The 21,702-nt window shown below is 42.6% G+C and overlaps 1 protein-coding gene across 3 annotated transcripts in view; it reads left to right on the top strand.

The window, feature by feature from the left end:
- The window catches only part of tncb (tenascin Cb), a 96,663-nt gene that overhangs the window by 50,411 nt on the left and 24,550 nt on the right, over window positions 1-21,702 (top strand). For 2 of the 3 annotated variants that reach the window (XM_044025686.1, XM_044025684.1), the window contains exons 3-7: window positions 9,321-9,881; window positions 10,932-12,419; window positions 14,828-15,091; window positions 15,172-15,287; window positions 16,688-16,841. In XM_044025686.1, coding sequence (XP_043881621.1) covers window positions 9,395-9,881; window positions 10,932-12,419; window positions 14,828-15,091; window positions 15,172-15,287; window positions 16,688-16,841 — 2,509 coding nt within the window. In that variant the 5' untranslated portion in view covers window positions 9,321-9,394. The remainder of the gene's footprint in view (window positions 1-9,320; window positions 9,882-10,931; window positions 12,420-14,827; window positions 15,092-15,171; window positions 15,288-16,687; window positions 16,842-21,702) is intronic. The other variant, XM_044025687.1, reaches the window with a different exon arrangement.

The raw sequence follows: 21,702 nt of genomic DNA, 5'->3' as shown, positions 1-21,702 counted from the left end.
GTATGTATTTTTTGGAGTGAGTGAGGAGGAGTTGGTGCGCGCTCACCTTTCAGCTCATTTACCTGAGAGCGGAGGTTTTAGTTTACCTGGTAAGTTTAGACGAGTCTCAGAAGTGGACATCGATACGTGCAGCTCGAGCCAATCTGAGTTTTATGGTAATTGCAGAGCAGAGAAGGCTGAGATCAAGTGGATGTTCTCTCTTCTTAAAATTCATATAAACTATAACTAATAACCGTCCCACAAATCGCTGTCACGTCAAAGTCAGAATGAAAATATCTGCTACGTATGAGCTGATCAAGAGATTTGAAATAGAAGAAAAAAGCATTGAAACAGTGACTTTACTGTACTTCATTTAGCAAGAAGTTTCTTTTATTTTACTGTGTAAAAGAAATCAGATAACAATCAAATGTGGAGTCCCACAGGGACATTTTCATTTTGACACGGAATAAAAACGGTAACAATTCTTTTTAATTAGCAATTAGCAGCTTCAGCCAAGTTTAAAAATATCGTGTATCCTCTACAGCAGTATTCCCCAAACCTTTTAAATGAGGACTTGTTTCTTTAAAGATGACAAACGACTGTGACCCAAATCACAACATCAATGTGACGACAGTAAATTTGAGCGCAATGAAGCGACTAATTTAAAACCAATTTGATTTCACGCATGTTATTTAAAACATATAAACATAAATTTTAATTACAACGTTGGGAAAATTTGTTTGGGCACCCAAAAAAACCGATCTCCAGTGACCCATCTGAGGGCTGTGACCCAGTCTTTGGGAATCTACAGCACACAGTAAAGCACCAGTAAAGCTCATGAACAATGAGGAGCATCTAACCTCTCCATCTGGACTCGGTGAGAACAGCAGCGAGAGCGAGAGGCACCAGCGGGGAAAGAGTCATAAAGAATATTGATGGCACTCGCTGAAAAAACTGAATTTAGATTTGAGTGTCTGTGGAGACAGAGAGAGAGAGAGAGAGAGAGAAACCTGACCCGACGAGCGCCGCCGTTTCCCGCCACATTCATTTTCTCCATATCTGAGTGTGACAACGAGGGAAATTGGTTTTGGTTGAAGGGGCAGAGTGTTTTTCGGCGGCGTATCAGTCAAACGTGTCAACTCCAAATCACTGTGGTGTCGGTTCTGCGAGTGCGATACGGCTCAGTGTTGGCAGAGGAGCTCCAGATAAAGTGTTTGTGCCAGTATCTCACGTTCAGCCTCCTCTGCAGCCTTATCAGCCGCGAACACACTCACCCCCACCACTCCACCGTAATCTGTGTCATCAGAGCCGCGGGGTCACAGCGCCGAGCCAATGAGCCCGGCTCGGGTTTGATGAATCCCGCCTCGGAAAACCGCTGTATTCCCCGTTTCATTTGTGTTTACCATGTGGGAAATAATGATAACGGAGCGAGATGCCGTGAGAAATATTAATATCCTCTATCGATTTCACATCACCGCCCTCAGTGTGATTTGTTTGCTGCAAGCGGAGATAGAAAGACTTTAATTGTCATGAGGAAACAGACTTAGTGTAATAACTGTGCATCTGTCATTATCGGTCTTTTTAATCTTTTTATCTTGTTATTGACTTATTTACACTCAACAGTACAACCACATTAGCCCCAGAATCTTTTAGTGAGATCAGCACAGCAGCAACAATCATTTTCCAATTCCACCGGGGGATTCATGAAGTCATATATAAAATAAATTACATCATAAAGACTGTTAAAATAAGACTAATTTCAAGTCAAAGTCAATTTAACAAGACGTACAAGACAAAATAACGTATATCTGCAGATCACATCGACCAGTGGTTCCCAAAGTCTGGGTTTGGACCCACAGTTTGGTCTCTGGAGATTTTCTTTGGGGTCCCCTAACAAATTTATTAAAATTTAGCGACCTTTTAGTTACAATACGTAAGTATATGTTTAAAATAAGATGCAAATGAAGTTGTAATTAATTTAGCAAACATCTGGAAATGATCAATTTGGCTTTGGATTAGCACAAATGAGCTCATGTCATAATTGATTGGATCCTTATTTAGAAAGTTTGGGAATCACTCAGTGTGTTTACATTCATATTAAAAGTCCTATTTTAGTCAGACTAAGACAATAATTCAGTTTTCTTAATGTCATATAAACACGTTAGTCAGACTATAATCAAGCTAGTCTTAGTCGGACTAACATACCTGCATAATGTGATCCATAGTCCAATTACTCCTGTATACTCTTAGTCAGACTGGAGTCAGACTTGTCGTTCTGCACACACACCAAAATGTCCTCCACGGTCTTTAACTCTGAAGTAGAAGGGGACGACTGTTGGTCTGTCTTTGGTCAAAAAGAGACATTTCCATCTAGTTTGTCTCACCATTAACATGTACAGCAGGTACCAAACATCCAGAACCACAGCACCGTCCATCTTTGTTTTCCTGTCACATAAACTCATTCAACACACTCGCTTATAGAGAGATACAGCGCCACCTACAGAGGCGGAGTCACACGTACACTGACAATAAATCCACTTTCTCCTCCACATGTAATCTTGGACTCTGTAAGTTGTCTCATTGTCTTAGTCAGACTATGGCCTTAGTCTGATTAAACTGTGCCTGTAAACATGCTGAGTGAAATAATGGAGGATTGAAGGAACACTGGAGAGAGAGGGAGAGAGGGAGAGAGAGGGAGAGAGAGAGAGAGAGAGAGAGAGGGAGAGAGGTCAAGGTTGTGGATTTTTCAGGAAAGGGAAATTGGGAGTGGGTGGGATGTTTTCCCAGACTTCCAGACCCCAGTTTTAAAGTGGACACTTAATCAATTAACCTGTGAAGTTGTTTCCCTTCACTGAAAATGACTGAAATGAAGCTTGGATCATTTTTCTGTGTGTGTGTGTGTGTGTGTGTGTTGACCTGCTGACCCTCACCTGCATCTGTCAAGCAAAGACAGAAGCTTTAAGACTTTTCCGGGGGAACAGACTCTCGAGAGGCTTTTCTGCCAATTAGCTGTGTCCTAATGTCAGGGCTCGACCACATCACTGCCAACGTTGTAACTGAACCGAGTCGTGCACTCGGCCTTGTCCTACCTGCGTCCTCCTCCTCCTCAGTGAAATGAGTTGAAACTGATGGTTATTCACTCTGCTCGTCTTTTCTCTTTTCTCTATCCCACCATCTGGGTTTTGTTCGGCTCGACTGCGATAACCACGTCGGTCATAAAAGGCAGAGAGAGAGAGAGAGAGAGAGAGTGTCCTCTGCAGCAGAATGAGGTGATAAAATATGAAAAAGGAACAACTGTACCATTGATGACACATCGAGCAGTAAACTCAAAGTTCTGCCTCCTCCCGGAAATTCATTCCAGTGTTTGATGATTACGACTCGCAGACGCAGAGTGCTGTCCTCAGCAAACGCCGCTATCTCTCTGACCTTGGTGCAAATGCAGCGTCTCAATCAATATTCACCTGCTCCAGCTCAGGAAATATTGGATGACTGAGAGCTTTCTTCCACGCCGCAGACGAGCTGATTATGGAAAACGTGCTCGTGAACCAGATTGTGAACTCTGCTGGGTTTGTGGCTCTCTCCGCGATGTGAGGTGCAACTGGACACATTTGTCTCTTTCATGGTCCCTGATGTGTCCATGACTGAAGCCCATTTCCTAGTCATCACCCCCCGTCCCCCATGTCCCCCCACCGTTACAGTTTGACACTGTCTCAAGGTGAAAAGAGCTCCAAACAATAAGCCGTCATTCAGTCCTCGTGTCACTGACCCAGATTTGGATTTTTGTCACAGTCGACCTACAAAACGAGGCAAGCTCGATAAATTCTTCAGAAATGAACAGAGAGAACCTCACGACTCACATCAGACCTGTTTAACATTCAGTCCTGGGACTTGAGTTGTGATTGTGGTCATTGAATATTTACAGCTTTGACACATGAAGTGGGACACACCGCTTCATTATTCAGTTTGTTTGTTTTCAGACGGATGCTGCGACGTCTGCTCACACCGACGACTCTTCTCACACCTTTTTTTCCATTTAACCTCCATCCACCGATGTTTCTTTAACCCCTTTCTTATTTATACATCTTTTGGACCAGAATCTGTTCGATGGCAGACATTTTTTTCCTATGGTGGTCATTTTTGGCCTTGAACACCAAAAGTGTGACTAAAAATTTATTAAACCAATCAAAGCTCAATGAAAAATGAAAAACCAGTAAAAACAGTGTTCCATCTGTTTTAATGGTCATACAGTAATGATATAGTCCCACCCATTCATTTTCTATGGTGGTCATATTTGATGTGAACACCAAATATTCCATATTTTGGACCAAACTCTGCAGGATGATCACAGTATAGTCTCATCCATTGCTTTCCTATGGTGGACATTTGTAAGAGTCAAAATTCAAAGACAGAGAATCCAGAGCTCTACCTCCAGCATGTTTATCATGTTTATCATTGAAACACCAAAGTTGAATAAACTACTCAAAATTCAACCATCAGAAATTGTATTTCACGTAGAAAAACCACAGTATTTATGATTTAGGAAAGTTGTTCGACTACAGATCCGACTAAAAACAGCCATCTTTGTTTACTTTCAAACTGCTGCTTCTGTATTATAACACTATAACTTTATTTTGTACCTGAAGAAACGACATTTCCTGCTGGCGAATGTTGACTTTGTTGTTCATGGACTTGCCATATGTTCAGAGAGTCTCAGCAGAGGTGAACCTCAGGTCCTGGCTGCGTTTGAAAGAAGCCTCGACTTCTGCATAAGATATATATGCAAACTCCCTCCCCCAGACACTCAGTCAGTCTGCTCATCAATCACTCGCTCAATTGAAAGCAAAACTTAAAAAGGACGGGAGACAGTCGGAGGGAAAAAATAACACGACTGGGAAACTCATCATCTGTTTATTTATTTAAATTTCTCAGTGATCGAGTTCTTTAACAAGACGGATCCGTATGTACCGGTTTTCCTCGTATCTTGATCCTCCTCTGTGTGAAATAAGTGCATTCTCTGGATTTACTACTCCAGAATTATGGTTTTGGACGCACACAACAACACAAAGGCAGAGGGTAAAAATAAAGACATGCTGGATTTAAAGCACTTCACCTTCTGTGTTTTCAACATTACACTAATGTGAGAATCAGGAATAGTTTGTTTGTTTTTTGGGTTTTTTGACTTGAAGGATTGTCACCTTTTGCTCAGGTCTGTGTTCAATACTCTGTTGGTTGGACGCTGCATGTTTAAAGCAGAACAGGATATTCAGAGTCATTTTGGATGGTTAAATGTTGTGGCTGTCTCCACTGCCCTCTACTCTCTGTTAGAGGAAAACTCTTTCCTTGCAAGATCAGGGTTGTCCCGGACCCGGAGTCCTCACAATCAGGTCTTGCAAAAAACACAAACTGTAGGGGGAGCTCTGTAGATAAAAAGGAATGTTCGCTGCATGTAGAAGAATCTGTGGTTGCCTCAAAGTCATCATTAGAACTCAAAAAGTGTTTAGTCCCAAATATTAAAGGCTCATTATGTGGGAATGAAAACAACAATTCATATATTAACATGATTGTGCAATCAAAAACAAACAAACACCAAAATCTTACACACTGGACCTTAATGACAAATATGGCCCCAACAATTAGTCGATTATTAATTGACTACTAAATTAATTGCTCTGTTGTTTAAGAATTAAAACCAGTTTCTGTGATTTTTCAGTTTCTTAAATGTATTTTTCTGGTTCCTTTGCTCCATAAAACCATGAAATTATTAAAACTGAATCATTTTGGTTTTTGGCCAAAATTTTGAGAACATCATCATTTTCTGAACCAAACAGTTGATTAAACGAGAAAAACATCAGATTAATCCGTTTTTATTGGGCTGAACCAAACCACACTTTAACCATATTAAACAGAATTATTTTTCTTGTTTTTTTAAACAGCACTGTGTTGCTCATATGAGCTGAAAAAAAACCCTTGAACGGTTGAGTTGATTTTGAACAAAGATTAATGGCTTTAAGAATAAAGACCACGGCACATTGGTTCTTCTCGGATTAGTAGACCCGGGGTCAAGGTTAATGTTCCGGGTTAGAGTCGTAGGGTCAAGGTCGCTGCTTAGGGTTCGACAATCCACCCCCCAACCCAAACCTAAATCCCTAAGCAATAAAACATGGAGAATGAGCTCACGTCTGACACTGAGTCCTAATCACTTTTGAAAATGGGATCCAAATGTTCATTTAAAGCTAAAACTGTGTGTGTGTGTGCGGCCCTGTGACGTCAGTGATGTGGAAAACGCGGACTTGAATTGAACAATAAATAATGCATAATTTGGATATTAATATATTTTTGAGAAAACACTGTGCGCCAAATCCCAATCTCACCTAGGGCACCAAAATGCATGGAGGCGTCTCTGCTTTTGGCCCCCGGGCCACCAGTTGCTGACCACTACCTAATTTGGCTAATTTAGATCAGTTGCAACAGCAGGTTTTTTTTTCCCTCCTGGTAAAATTCTCCTCACACTCGACCACAAGGCGAGCGACAAGCTTTGTTTGTCTTTGAGAAGCCGAGTGAGGGAAGAATCACAAAGAAGCAACAGTCAAAGATTGTATCAAACCCGCGGCACCGGTGCCAACAACCAGCCGCATTAGCATAAAGCCACGGCCACAGGGTGTCCACGAAGGACGTCCAAATACCGGGATCAGCTCTGCGTTTCTCAGGGTCACACTTGCATTCGCCGATTGTGATAAAAAAAAAATAAAGATTAAGTCAAAAAAAAAAAAAAGAGGCCAAATTGAAATGATTTCTCAGGCTCTGTGGAACGTTTCTTTTCTTGATCTACGTCTGAGTTTTGCCAGAGCCGCAGATTCTCAGACAAAAGCAGCTTTGGTCTCTTTTAGCGTGGCCTCGCTCTGAGGTTCCATGTGGAGAGAAGCCACCCTGCCTTCAAAGTGGCAAAGCCAAGCATTCGCCCAAAACTAAAACCTTAACAGCGACTCAAAGCAATTTTCTGCCTATTTTGTGCTTTAATCCCTGGTTTGTGATGCTTGGGCACAGCGGTGTGACTTTATCGATGTGTGTGTGTGTGTGTGTGTGGCCGTGTTTACAGCTGAAGGGTGGGGGGGTGGATCCTTAGCACCAGACGAAAACTGTGCTCATCATGGAGGCGATCATCCCTCTCTGTGTAATCATGGGTGCTGAAGTTGTGGGATCTGTCAAAGCTGAGCTCACATGTCTGTCCGCCTAATCACCCCCTCACCCCCTCACCCCTTCACTTAGGGTGTCGCTGCCTCAGAGGACAAGTCAATATTTTCATCGTGATATAGAAAAAAAATCAATACAATTCAGTACAATATATTTTTAAGAGAATAAGTAAAATATATGACTCCTTCATAGAGAATGCTACGAATGTATTTATTTCATTTTATGACTCACACATTATGTCACTACTATGTATCATTGTGTTTAATTAAGCACAATTATACACGTAAAAAAAACAATTGTTTTTTGTTCCAGTATGAAATTATAATTTTGAGCAGAATCTGTCAAAGTCAAAGCCGATTGGTCTTCGTTTCACCACACATTTTAGCGCCATAGTTTACAACACGATTGTATAGATATGTTTTAGTTTACAAACAATTAATAATTCATTTTTGTTTTGTGTTATTGTAAACATGCCTCGTGTTTCCACACATCACTTTGACCACGTCAGGTGCAGTAAAGAAAATGAAACTGGTTTCTTCAGATTCCAGCTCCAGCATGTTTTCCTGCAGTCGTTCACGTTCAGATCTGCTTATCCACACATTTTCACGTCTGCCGCTAAAAGCTGCTATTAACCTTTAGAGCTGCCAAGCTGCACAGAGATTTCAGAGGTAGGAAATGATCAGTGTCAGCATCTCTGACAAAGGTTGTGGTAAAAGGTGCAATTATAAATGAATTCAGGCTGAGACAGACACTTTAAAATATCTATATTTTCATCCCTTTTTGTTCCAGCGCTGACAGGCCAGCGTTTTCACTCAGTGTCTTTCATCACATTTCTGCATAAATGAATGGAAATGTGATTATTAGCAGAATAACAGGCTCAGACAACACCTTTCGCTGACCTGTGAGTTTAATTTAATGCTGAGATCAAACCGATAGTTAAAACATCTGGTTTGAAGGTTGGCGTCGCTTTGCCTCGGCACATTTTGTTTTCTTTCCACCAGACCTTTTAAAAGAATCATGTCTCAGAAGGTGAGAGCAATAAGAATCATGTTACCGTGCTAAAACACAACACGCCAATGCTGACCTGCTGCTGCTGCGGCTGCTGCTGCTGACCCAGATGGCGTGCAGCGGTGTTAGCCTGTCAGCCGGAGACGTGGTCAGGACTGCCGAGTAAAGAGGAGGCTCCTGCACCACATGCAGGTGTTGTTTGTGGCGACCTGTCTCAACATGATCTGAAAATGAAATGCTTCAAATCTCCAAGGTCAGATGGCGTCCTTACAGTAATTGCAGCTCTGGGTGTGCAGAGGAATTGTGAAAAGAATGCACCAATGTCAGAGCTCTTAAGTGTTTGTCGACTCCAGCGGGAACAAACAGGGCTAAAATGTGTCAGAGGCAGCAACAGGATTGGAGTTGGTCTTTTGTTCGGGGCCAACTGTAGGAGGTTAATTGCCTTTTAGTGGGATACTGTAATATTTCACTCTAGCTATGATCCCTGGTGTGTGTGAGTGAGTGAGTGAATATGGTGTTTAAGGGTATTTCAAATGGCAAGGGCAAACAGGAAAAGTCAATATCCAACAGGATTCTGTAAATGCATCACGGCATCAGTGAAGCCTGGTCCTCCACCACCATGTGCTGTATGATGGGGACACCAGAGACAGCTGTGTCAATACCTGGGCATTGTCCTCAAAGATAAGTTGAAGTGTGATGCTAACATAGCATTTGTTAAAAGGTAAATTGGCACCCAATTTTGTTCCAATTAGTGAAGATTTTGATGATTTAATTTTGTCTTCAAACCAGGACTCAAGCATATTAAGTTTGGCTCAGATTGGACAACATGTTTCCTGGAAAAGCAGATTTCCTATTGGGGGGCGGGTTCTTGGGAGTTTCCACCTGCCTACATTTCTGCCTAAACCCAACCAAGTACCAGAGAATTCCCTTGAAACTGACACACATCCCATAATTCCCCAACAATAAAGGATTGATTAGCCTTTATTTATGGCTAAAATAAACAACATCCCAGAGGATGGTTTCAAAACTCACAAAAAGAGCTTACCAAGAAATGACCACATCGATTGACATGACCAAACCTGACAATCATTTCTGGACTTTTCTTTGAATTCATGCTCTAATAATAAAATTCATCATTCTAGGACTGTTCAGACCTGAATAGACGTCTCCCCTCCAGCTGTTACTTCACCAGAGGCTGCAGAGCCAGCGTGTCATCATGTGGACGAAAGGCTTTCTTCTGGGCTTCGCCACCATGGTCCTGGTGTTCCAGCTCTCCACGGCCGGCCTGGTGAAGGTCCTCCGCCACCGCAGAGAGGCTCTTATGCCCAAGAAAACCCAGGAGAACCTCACCCTGCCCCACCCCGACCAGCCGGTGGTGTTCAACCACGTCTACAACATCAATGTCCCCTCCACGTCCCTCTGCTCCGTGGACCTGGACTCACCGGGAGCCACAGAGGTCAAACCAAGAACCCACGCCCCGATGAACGTGCAGAATGAGGAGCACATTGAGCACACGGTCGACGGAGACAATCAGATCGTTTTCACCCACCGCATCAACATCCCCAAGCAGACGTGCAACTGCAACAACCAGGTGCCGGACATGAAGGACATCCTGAACAGGCTTGAGATGCTGGAGGCCGAGCTGTCCAGTCTGAGGGAGCAGTGCAGCAGCGGCGCAGGATGCTGTGGAGCTCAGGTTACAGGTAAATGGTAAATGCACTGCTGTCCTGTGATTAATGTGCGAGTTGACTGTGGACAACGCATGTGGTTCCACTCAAGTGAAATATGTTTCTGAAGAGCTTCCACTGGATCAGGTCTGAGAGTTAAATAAGGTCATTTTTAACAAAGGGAACACATTTTAAAAAGTCACTCCAGGCCATGTTTTTTATTTTTATGTGATCATAACAATGACAGAGTATCATTGGGCCCATTAACCACAAATTGGCTATATTTGAAAACTGCTGTCATTCCCTTTTTTAAACACACATGTGTTCATAGATTTAACTGCCAAGCTATTATTCAGCCGTTTGCTTTTCCCTCACTAAACAATAAACAGTTATGTTGTAAAATTAGCCTTCAAAATAAAGCAGTCCTTGATTAATTGAGTAATTAATGCATAACTGTTATTATATTTACAGTTAACAGTTATTATACAGTAAATCAATGTAATTAGTGAGAAGATCTACTGATAAGATCACACGTAAGAGTAGTTATATAATTGTGAATACAACAGTAAATGTTGCATTGATTTAAAAACAATCGTTGCAAATTCTTGACAAAATTCAGAATTTTAAATGGATGGGGAATAATTTTTCTCTAAAAACATTTGTATGTACAAAACAGTAAATCTTTGTGTTCACTCTCCAATGTGACGACTGGAACTGCTTCTCTTTGGCGAGCAGAGGAATTTAAGTCAGAACTTATTTCATACCTGAGTCATTAGAAGCTTTAAAATGACAAAAAACGCAGCATTAATTCTGATATTACATAAGTAACATGACCATGTATCCATGTATTGTATCTCATCTGTGCCCACAAACCAATTTGAAATTTACCCTGAAGAGAAATCAGATCTGAGTCTCATCAGTACGCGTCTGAACATCTTATACCAAGAGACACCTGAGAAATGATTGAGCTCTCTCAGTAACACCATTATCACCAACGTTGAGAACCATGGCACTAGAACATGAGGTCTAAGTTTTGTAAGCACACCTTTTTCCCTTAAAATACTTTATTTCTCTGTTTTCTTCAAGGCGAAGTCGTCACAAAGCCTTACTGCAACGGTCGTGGGAACTGGAGCAGTGAAACCTGCACCTGTACATGTGAACCCGGGTGGAAAGGCCCCAACTGCACCGAACCCGAGTGTCCCAACGACTGCCAGGACCAGGGTCGCTGCGTGGACGGCAAATGCGAATGCTTCGAGGGCTTCGGCGGTGACGACTGTGCCGTGGAACTCTGTCTGCTCGACTGTGGCGACTACGGCCACTGCGTCGAGGGCTCCTGCCTCTGTGAGGAAGGCTTCCTCGGTATCGACTGCTCCCAGACTAACTGCCTCAACAACTGTCTCGGCCGCGGACGCTGCGTAGAGGATGAGTGTGTCTGCGACGAGCCGTGGACGGGCTTCGACTGCTCTGAACTCATCTGCCCCAATGACTGCTACGACCGGGGACGCTGCATCAACGGCACCTGCTACTGTGACGAAGGCTTCACCGGGGAAGACTGCGGCAATCTCACATGTCCCGGTGACTGCAATAGTCGTGGCATGTGCGTGAATGGCCTGTGTGTGTGCCAGACTGGCTACAGCGGAGAGGACTGCTCAAAGCTCACGTGTCCGTCAGACTGCAATGAGAAAGGCCACTGCTTCAACGGGAAGTGCATCTGTGATCCAGGGTTCGAGGGCGAAGACTGCTCCATCCTTTCATGCCCTGACAACTGCAGCAACAGGGGACAGTGCATTAATGGAGAATGTGTCTGCGACATTGGGTACCAAGGCGAAGACTGTAGCGAGATCTCCTGCCCTAACAACTGCCACGACCGCGGCCGCTGCGTCGACGGACTGTGCATATGCGACAAGGGATTCGCTGGAGAGGACTGCAGTGTCAAAACCTGTCCTAAAGATTGCCTGGGACGCGGTGAATGCATTGACGGCAAGTGCGCATGCTTTGCTGGTTTCGTGGGTAAAGACTGCAGCGAGCTGACCTGTCCCAACGACTGTCTGGACCGCGGCCACTGCGTGAATGGACAATGTGTTTGTCACAAAGGCTTCACCGGTGAGGACTGCAGTGAGCTGACCTGTCCTAACAACTGCCAGGACAATGGTCGCTGCGTGAATGGACAATGTGTTTGTCATAAAGGCTTCACCGGCGAGGACTGCAGCGAGAAGACGTGTCCCAACAACTGTCAGGACAACGGCCACTGCGTGAATGGACAATGTGTTTGTCATAAAGGATTCGAGGACTGCAGCACGTGTCCCAACAACTGTCAGGACAACGGCCACTGCGTGAACGGACAATGCATTTGTCATAAAGGCTTCACTGGGGAGGACTGCAGTGAGAAGACGTGTCCCAACAACTGTCTCGACAGAGGTTTCTGTGTCGATGGCAACTGTGTGTGCTACGAGGGTTTCACCGGAACGGACTGCTCTGTGCTGACCTGCCCGGGCGACTGCCAGAACCAGGGACGCTGTGAGAATGGACTGTGTATCTGTGACGAGGGCTTCATCGGAGAGGACTGTTCTGAAGGTAAGACAGACCACCAGTATTATATACACGCAACTATTTTACAGGCTCATTAAAGTGTAATCTATCACTTGGGTGTGGCAGCTTTTAAAAGTCTGTCTGGCTGTTAGCTGCTCTGCTTGTTCTTTGAAGACTTTGGGGAACCAAAGGATACAGGTTTGACTGCATGCTATGGGTTTGTGCTCAATTATGCTACACGGTTCTTTGAACCCAGAACCTTCTTTGTTTTCGTTTTGTTGACTTTCATAAACAGAACCTTAGAGGCACTCATGTGTGATGTAATTTATTATCTGTTCTTCTCTAAATGGGAACATCCATCCATCTTCTACCGCTAGGGTCGTGGGAGGTGCTGTGCCAATCTCAGCTGACATAGAGTGATAAGGTGGTCACACCCTGGACAGTTTGCCGATCCTTGGCAGGACCACATATAGAGACAAACAACCATTCACTCTCACTATCACACGTGCGGTCAATTTACAGCGACCAATTTATTCTCACGCACACAAGGGGAGAAAATGCTAACTCCATGCAGAAAGGCCCTTGTTCCAATCGGGGCTCAATGATTGGCAACCTTTACGCCTAAATGGGAACATAATTTACAAAATTGACATCATGTTCGGAAAGAACAAGATTGCCGATACAAGCGGCCATAATGGGTTTGCTCCGCAGGGTGTCTGTGCTCTCCCTTAGAGATAGGATGAGAAGTTTGGTCATCCGGGAGTGGCTCAGAGTCGAGTCGCTATTTAGATGGCTCAGGCAACTGGTTAGGATGCCTCCTGGACGCCTGCCTGGTGAGGAATTCCGGTCATGTCCCACTGGGAAGAGGCCCTGGGAAAGACCCAGGACTTGTCCTGGGAACGCCTTGGGATTCCTCCCCGGAAGAGCTAGACGAAGTGGCCAGGGAGAGGGAAGTCTGGGCTTCTCTGCTCAAGCTGCTGCGCCCCAGAACTGACCTCAGATAAGCGGTAGAAAATGGATGGACATCATGTTCTGTTGAAGAAGAACTGAAGCTCTAACCATGAACTCCTCAGGGAAATGTTTACTTCAGTCAGAAATCAAGTGAGAAGTAGAAACTCATTTGCTCATATACTTACACTCTCTCATGACTTTCTCATTGGCATCCTTGGAGGAAACCAGAAGACTCAATCTACTTTTTATATTCCCTCTAGTCTATGGTCATGTCTCACTTTGCTCGTCAGACTTCTAAAAGTAAACAGCGAATAGAAAACTGAAGTCTTAGCACAAATAGCCACCGTCTGCAGAAGAAGCCACAGAATACTGGCTCTGGTTGTTGTCCCCAGACGCTAATTCATCACCAGAAGATGCAGAAAACGGGTTCCACTCTGGCCTGGGACCAGGATAAAGTCACAAACAATGGAAGAGCTTCAGAGCTCATTATAGTTTACATTTATGAATGATTCTCTGCCTTGTGTCTCGTTTTCCTGTGGCTTAACTTCCTCGATGATGAAAATGGAACCAGGACAAGAAGTTTTCAGTTTCACAACCATGAACATCGAGCAGGAAAACGTCTAATTTGTTTTGGTCTTTTTGATCAGACACACAAAATCAAGTGAACGCAGTGTGAGAGTGAGATACGTTGTTCAGAATTTGCGTCACAAATGCTCCAATTTCATTTGACAAAATACAAGTTTTTTTGGAAACTTTGATAGAGATCTAATAACGTGCTCTCGTATCTTTTTTCATATCTAAGTTTTTTCCTTTTGGCAGAAAAACACAGAGCCTGTGGCTCCTGACAGAGCTGCGATAGTTTCATTCACATACTGTGTGTTTTCACTGGCAAATCTTCTGCATCACTGGAACACTTTTCATTTGATAGCAGACGTGGAGCCTCTCTTTTTACACCAGGATGATTGTGAGTATTATGGTTTTCAAACAGAGACAGATGAGTCCAAGTGAAGTCTGATGAAATGCTTTGGTTTTGAAAACCTCACTGAAAAATGTTGGAAACTGCCCGCGATGGGGAAAAATCTACACAAAGAAAACATCAAGAGATGCTCGAAAACGTCTATGAAATCACTTATTACATACGCTCAATATGATGTGTATTAAATGTCCTTCAATTTGTGTCGGTAAAAAAATGGTTTCAGGGTTAAATTCATTTATAAACTTTGCCCCATATTATCATAATCACTTAAATCTTAGAATAGACTTTATTAAATAACAAAGACCAGCTTTGGGTGAACGTTGCAGCAAAATAAAGTCCACATTTCTTTCATTCCTGTGCTTGCTTCATTTCATTATGTTCATATTTTCTGCCAAATGTGAGTTGTTTCCATTGGAAAATCAGATTTTTAATCCCAGAGGGATTAACCTGAGGTAACTTCATCAAACTCATTGACCTTTTCTGTGGAAGAAAAACTACAAACATTTTCTAAATTGCTTCTCTACAGTCTCACCGCCCAAGGACCTGAAGGTGGTGGAGGTCACCCCCGAGACCGTGGACCTGTCCTGGGAGAATGAGATGCGTGTGACTGAGTACCTGATCACCTACGTCCCCACAGCACCAGGGGGCCTGGAGCTGGACATGCGGGTCCCTGGAGACCAGAAGATGGCCACGATCCGGGAGCTGGAACCTGGCATCGAGTACCTGGTCAACGTCTTTGCGATTCTTAGCAACAAGAGGAGCGTTCCTGTCAGCGCCCGAGTGGCGACGCGTACGTGGATCCTCCTCCCAGACTTCAGCGTGTGAATACTGACAGATCTGGATTAAGTTATTCCTTTCTTTTTCACGCAGATCTGCCTGAGCCTGAAGGACTCAAGTTCAAGTCAGTGAGGGAGTCGTCCGTGGAGGTGCAGTGGGATCCACTGAACATTCCCTTTGACGGCTGGAACCTCATCTTCAGGAACACGGTGAGTCCTGACACCCACGGTTCTACATTATGTCACAAATGTCTTCAGAGATGAAGGAAAATTGAAATACTGGCTTTACTGCCAACAAAGGTGGAGCCAGTTTATTAATGCGCTGAAAATTGCTCCACCTTTTGCCACCCATGATGAACGGCTTTAGCCTTCTCTCGTTCTTGTGTCATGGCTTATTATCAAATGGTCTAGCAGTCAGCTGACCGGGGAGTCACAGCTGTGTCCAGAGTTTCAATGGACAGTTTCAGCTCCTTCCATCTGCTCAGAGATTCAAATTTCCCGGTGTCGAAGGTTAAGTCCTAAAGAAACAGTTTAGTTCCTGCTGCAAAATCTCAGTAATTGATTTGCACTATTTTTTTTTTTTTACATTTTCTCATTTTTTTTTCTTATTTATTTGATGACTGACTTTTTAAAATCCTGTTTGAATCCTTGTGAGGACTTTTCTATGTCCATGTTTTGTTTGGTTTGGTTATGGATGTCCTTCCTTCCTTTTCACTCAAAACAAATCTACCTACAGGTAAAATAAAGTCACCTGACCCGACCCATCCAATAACAGCTCGTAGCACTTCATCAAACAGCTGCAGCTGTGGATCTACAATGACAGTCCCCAAACCTAAAAAGCCTCAGTACAGCTCTCAAAAACCTCTTAAAAAAATGTCTCAAAGATGTCTTAAAAATGTCTCAAAAAGAGGAAAATCTCAAAATGTTCTCAAAAACATTTTAAGTCCTAAAGAAACAGCTTAGTTCCTGCTGCAAAGTCTTAGTAATTGATTTGCACTATTTTATACTATAAATATAGTGCATACTATAAACTTAGGTTAGGTAAAGTTTGGGAATCACTGTTTTAAACGCTAACACATATTCTGTCGTTCCAGATCACAACTTATTTCACATAAAGCCCCTTAAAGTCGCGTCTGCCGCACATCTCCTGTCATTATTCTTATTTTCCTTCAGTAGAAACCATATATTAAAGCCGCTGCAGACTCCACCAGCGCAGTAATCCCTTCGCACACACACACACGAAGAGCAGAGATCCTGTGGAAAACGCTTTCGGCCGAGCCAGAATGTGAAAACAAAACAGTCGAAAAGTGCTAGCGTGTCCCGACGGCTCCAGCTCACACAAACGTCCACTTTCTTCACTGCTTTATTTTCCCACTCGAGAGCTCACACAAACCTCTCCAAACACTGCTACGAGGATTTAGTCAAAGCCGCGCTCTGTACGACCAAGTCCGCTGTCAACTCGTAAATCCAAACGCCACCCAGAGCGCCATTATGTATGATTTGGACGTCCACCACCTCCTCCTCCTCCACCTCCTCCTCCTCCGCTCCTTACATGATGCCAGGTCTGCTCTTTGAAGTGGTTGCTGACTGGTGTGTTTTGGTGCTGACAGAAAGAGGAGGACGGTGAGATTCTGAACGCGCTCGGTCGTCCAGAGACCACCTTTGAGCAGTCGGGCCTGGGCCCCGGCCAGGAGTACGAGGTCAAGCTGGAGGTGGTGAAGAACAAGAAGCGTGGGCCGCCGGCGTCCAAGAACATCGTCACAAGTAAGTGGGGACATTCACTGCTGCTAATGGGCTTATCCGGCTTTTGTTTCCACTTTTTATTCCACGAGGGTGAACATTCACTCTCAACTTAACTCTTTACTTTTCATCTGATAAGGGAAGATTGATGTGCATCTAATAATTGATGAAGGAACTCATCAGTACATCACCTCAACCCTGATAGGTGATATTTTCATTAATATAGGAGATAAATGTGGATACAAAGCTGCACACCAGGTCATTTCTATGAAGTTTGAGAGTGACAACACACTGTAAAATAAAATATAATCAACTGTTTATGCTCTGTATCACACAATCACTAATAATCTCTGATACATATTTGGTAAATATTTACTTAAACTTAATTTAATGCATCTAATTTCAAACAGGGTTGTGAAGATTCTGCCCAAAAAAGAAAATATGTGGGAAACATTTTCTTCCACCGAGTTTTCCATAATATCTGACTATGTTTATATTTATATTTATTTGGCAAGGATAAATCTAAAACAGATCATGAGCTTTTGTTTTGCTTTGTGATACAAATTTGATGTAAAATATAGTATATGATTTTATCATGTAGTCAATTTATCCTTCTTAAATGTTTGGTGTGTAAAATCTTTATTTACCATAACATTAGCCTTAAATATTTAAGAAATCTTTCAAAAACTTAATGTTAACACATCATGTTATTGCTCTTTTTTTTTTTGGCAAATGACAAACGAAATTCAACCTTTTATAACCAAAGATTTCTGTAAATTTAGGAGTTGAGGTGTTTTTTGGGTAACTGAAGGTTACATGGGGGTGAAGATACGCAGCTGCAACATTATACTTCACCAATAAATGTTTAATAATGTGTTTGACCTTAAAACTACACTGTTTTCAAAAACCTGTTCACACCATAGTGTAGTAAACCAGTCATGAATATTTTAAATTTAAATTTAAGGTTCTATCATTTTCTTTCTCCTCTCGACTCTATTATAAACACCTGAAGTCTGTGTTTTCACACTCGCGCACAGAGCGAGGGCATTTTCCACAAATAGAGCGTAATGTGTGGGACGAGGCGTCACCTGCAGCTGTCAACCACAGGTTGTCACCTCCGAACCGTCGAGAGGTTCAGTGAGTCGTACATCTGGTCCGTCTGTCCCCCCGCACACACACGTTCCACCGTGAGCGATTGGCTCATTAGATTTCACTGTGTTGTTGTGATTTAGTCCAGGTTAGAGAACAGATATATGGATTTTTCAGCCATATCGGTAAGTTATGAGATATCACCACAGCTCCATAGGGGCAATAAAGGCTGGAGGATTGTTCCACGGCGATCAATAAAAACAAAGACAATGAGGTTGAACGTTTTTAATAGATTTTTGCACATTGAATGGGATTATGGAGTAAAATGGAAGGTTATAAGCAGATATAACACATAATGTTTAAGTGGGCGAATGCATGAGCATACATCTGTTGGATGAACATGTCATTTTCACCGTTTTCATTTCCTCTGGTGGCCGTTTTTGACCGGAATACCAAAAGTGTGATGAAATTTAGTAAGCTACTCAAAATTCAATGAGAAAAAAGTAAAAAGTAAAAAACCCTGAAAATTCTGTGTTGAATCCATTAGATAAAGACATGATTCCCCATTCATTTCATATGGTGGTCATTTTTGATGGGGGAACACTAAAGGTTGTGACCAAGTTATATCAACCACTAAAAATTAAATTAAAGAAAAAACATCGACAATTCAGTGTTCCATCTGTTGGATAAACATTATTTAGTTCACGAGTTAGATCAATTTTGATCAGCTTTGAATACCAAAGTTGTCACGAACGTGAGTAAACTATTAAAATTCAATGTTCATTATTTCCCACATGGCATAAGAGGTTGAATAAACCACTCATTTCAGTGCTGCTCTGTAGGATAAACATAACATAATCTTACCCATTCATTTCATATGGTGGTCATTTTTGACCGGAAGCATCAAAGTGTGAGTAAATTATATAAACTATTAACATTCAGTGTCATAATATACTCATTCATTCATATAAAGTGTTTATAAAATTAAATTCAAGAAATCTAATGAAAATACAGTGGTTCTGTCTGCACGATGAATACATTATACTTTTACCCATTCATTTCCTATGGTGGGAGCATTAAATGGCATTAAAAATTGAATAAACCCCTCAAAATCCATTGAATGAAAATTAAAATAACACACTGAAAATTCAGTTTCACCCATTCATTTCCAATTTCCATTTCAGTTTAGACTGGGAAAAGGTGCGACTACGATGAGTAAACCAGTCAAAAATTCAGTAGGTTGATCAGAATTTAAGTATTGAATCAATAAAATAAAAAACACTTAAAAACGGTCAGATTTTGACTGGAGCTCAAGTCAAAACGGAGAACTTGTGACTGAGTGAAAAGTGAAACCTTCACTCCACGTTCCCCCTGAGAGACTCCTGTTTCTGCAGAGCACATCAGACGAGCGCCGTTATGTTCCCCGATCGCTCCACGTTGTAGGTTTTTAATAAACGGCAGCTGCTTCCAGGCTCCGGGCCGCTGCTTATTTTTAGTGTGAGATCCATGTGCGCGCGGGGCCAGAGTAAACACACATATGTGGAAATGTCATCGCAGGCCTGTCATAACAATATTTGTCTTCTAAAGCAAAAGCGGTTTGAGCGGCGGCGGCGCTGTCATGAACGACCGTGTTGGACTTCTGTAGAAAAGCAAAGATTACGACTGTTCCTCTCTTTTATTGTCTGGATCTGTTTTTCTTACAAGCAGCACAAACCGCTCTGTGTCCTGCGAAAACACTTTACGTCCCAATCACACGCTTTAAATCGCATGAATGATGGATTTCCCCTGGAGTAACGTCAACATAAAAGCACTTTAAATTGGTACAAGAGTGATTTGCCGCCACTGTGACACAACAATGTCTCATTTTGACTAAATCTGTCAATCTGTAGTTTGTTTGTTTTTTAAAAGTAAACAGCTCTGGACCACATCTGAATACTGGCCTAAATTTGGATTAAATGATCATCATATCATATATTGTGTCAGAAAGCAGACGTCAGTTTGTTGACGCCGCCATGTTGGCAGGAAAAACTCGTAAAAACAAATGAACAGCACCAGAGCAGGTTTCAAGTTTTAACGGTTTGACAACATCAAACGTTCTCTATGTTGTGAATAAATCCTGCAGATATCGTGATTTATCGCTAAACAAAAGCCTCATCATATAGTAATTATCGCAGAATTGTTGTGTCATGTTATTATCAGTGCGTATCAAGAGGTTCCCTCTGATTCCAACCCCCTAAGACTATGGATGTGCAGTGTCATGTTCCTGCCAAAATGGCGTTTTTTGTTGTGTGACATCAGCTCACTGAGTTCTGTAGGTCTGTTATCTGTTTGGACCTCAGTAGGAAAAGCACAGGTGTAAATAATCAAACCGATGATGACTGAATTGTATTTAGCAACAGAGCCACTGTTAGCAATAAACATCAATGCAAAATGGCCGCTCTGCAAATGATTATGACAGTTCTTGACACAGTGTCAGGTGGAGATTCACTCTTATTGTCCCACGTTACAGCAGCCAGTGGTGTGTACTGTGGGATTTACATGCTGAGCAGCTAACTGTGTGAAGTCTGGCCCCTCCCCCCTCCTCTTCCTGCCAGGCCTACTGTGTGTCAGTGGAGCAGTCGGGGCTCAGAGGAGCTCCAGCCTCCCAGGAGAACCACAGAGACGTTTAAAACGGGAAACGTTAAGCTCACACTCTTCATTTTATCAGCGCGGCACAGAGGGTCGACTTTCCCAAAGTTGCTTTTGTGTGACGGATCAATTTCGCCGCCGGCGAAAAGTCGTCCTTCACGGACGCAGGGGGTTTGATCTATAAATAAACGGGAAAGCGCCGTCTGCGCGTCTCTCAAACGATCAGCTGCATTCATGAATACGATTGTGATGTTGTGACGATCGGGATTCACAGAACAAAACAAAGCCACACGACGTAGCACCCGACTATTTACACAATACAGGGAAAACGGTAAAAAGGTGCAGAATTTGCCGTAATTAAACAGTTTTGTGCCGCTGAAAATGAATCCTGCTCTAATCCAAACCGAAATCAAATTTAGTGTCTATATTCAGATGTTCTAAAACATCGAAAAAAATAGACTGCGATCTAGAGAGATTTTTGTCCGAGCTCGGAAAATACTGGACAGATTGTTATTGACTTGTATTACTAGCAATGGCTAACGATGGCTAACGATGGCTAACAATGGCTAACACTGTCTATCCCGAGTTACATTTGTGTTCAGGTTTTTTTCCCAACTTCTCATCTGGAACGTGATGAACTGGGGGGTGATCACTCCCAGTTCTTCAGTTTTTGACCAGAAAAATCCAAAGAACTAAAGTTAAAGTTCAGTAAACCATAAAAGTCTTGATGAGACACATCGGTGCGTTCCATTTGTTGTTGGAAATCGGAATTCACAAGGTGGAAACGCCCCCTGAACTCAGATTTCCAACTTGGAAACTCAGAGTAACAACAACAACAACCCTGACTTTTGGATTCCAAGACATATGCAACCATAAAAGAACACTGCTTCTTTAACTGTTAACAGCACTTCTGTCATATTTGTTAAAAAGTAAATCAATAGCACAAACACACTACTGTACTGTTATTGACTGGTATTGCTAATAATGTCTAGATAATAATGTCAAGTTATGTTTGAGTCCATGGTTTCTTCCGTCTTCTCAACTAAAACTAAATGGAACACATCATTCCCAGCCGTTCATGGCTGCCATGTTTGACCAGGAACAATAAACCATAAGAGAGTCTTGATGAGACATGTTAGTGCGTTCCATTTGTTCTTGGAACTCTGTA

This window comes from Solea senegalensis, linkage group LG5 (genome assembly GCF_019176455.1).
Source record: "Solea senegalensis isolate Sse05_10M linkage group LG5, IFAPA_SoseM_1, whole genome shotgun sequence".
NCBI lineage: Eukaryota > Metazoa > Chordata > Actinopteri > Pleuronectiformes > Soleidae > Solea > Solea senegalensis.
This window is presented reverse-complemented; position numbering and strand designations above follow the sequence as displayed.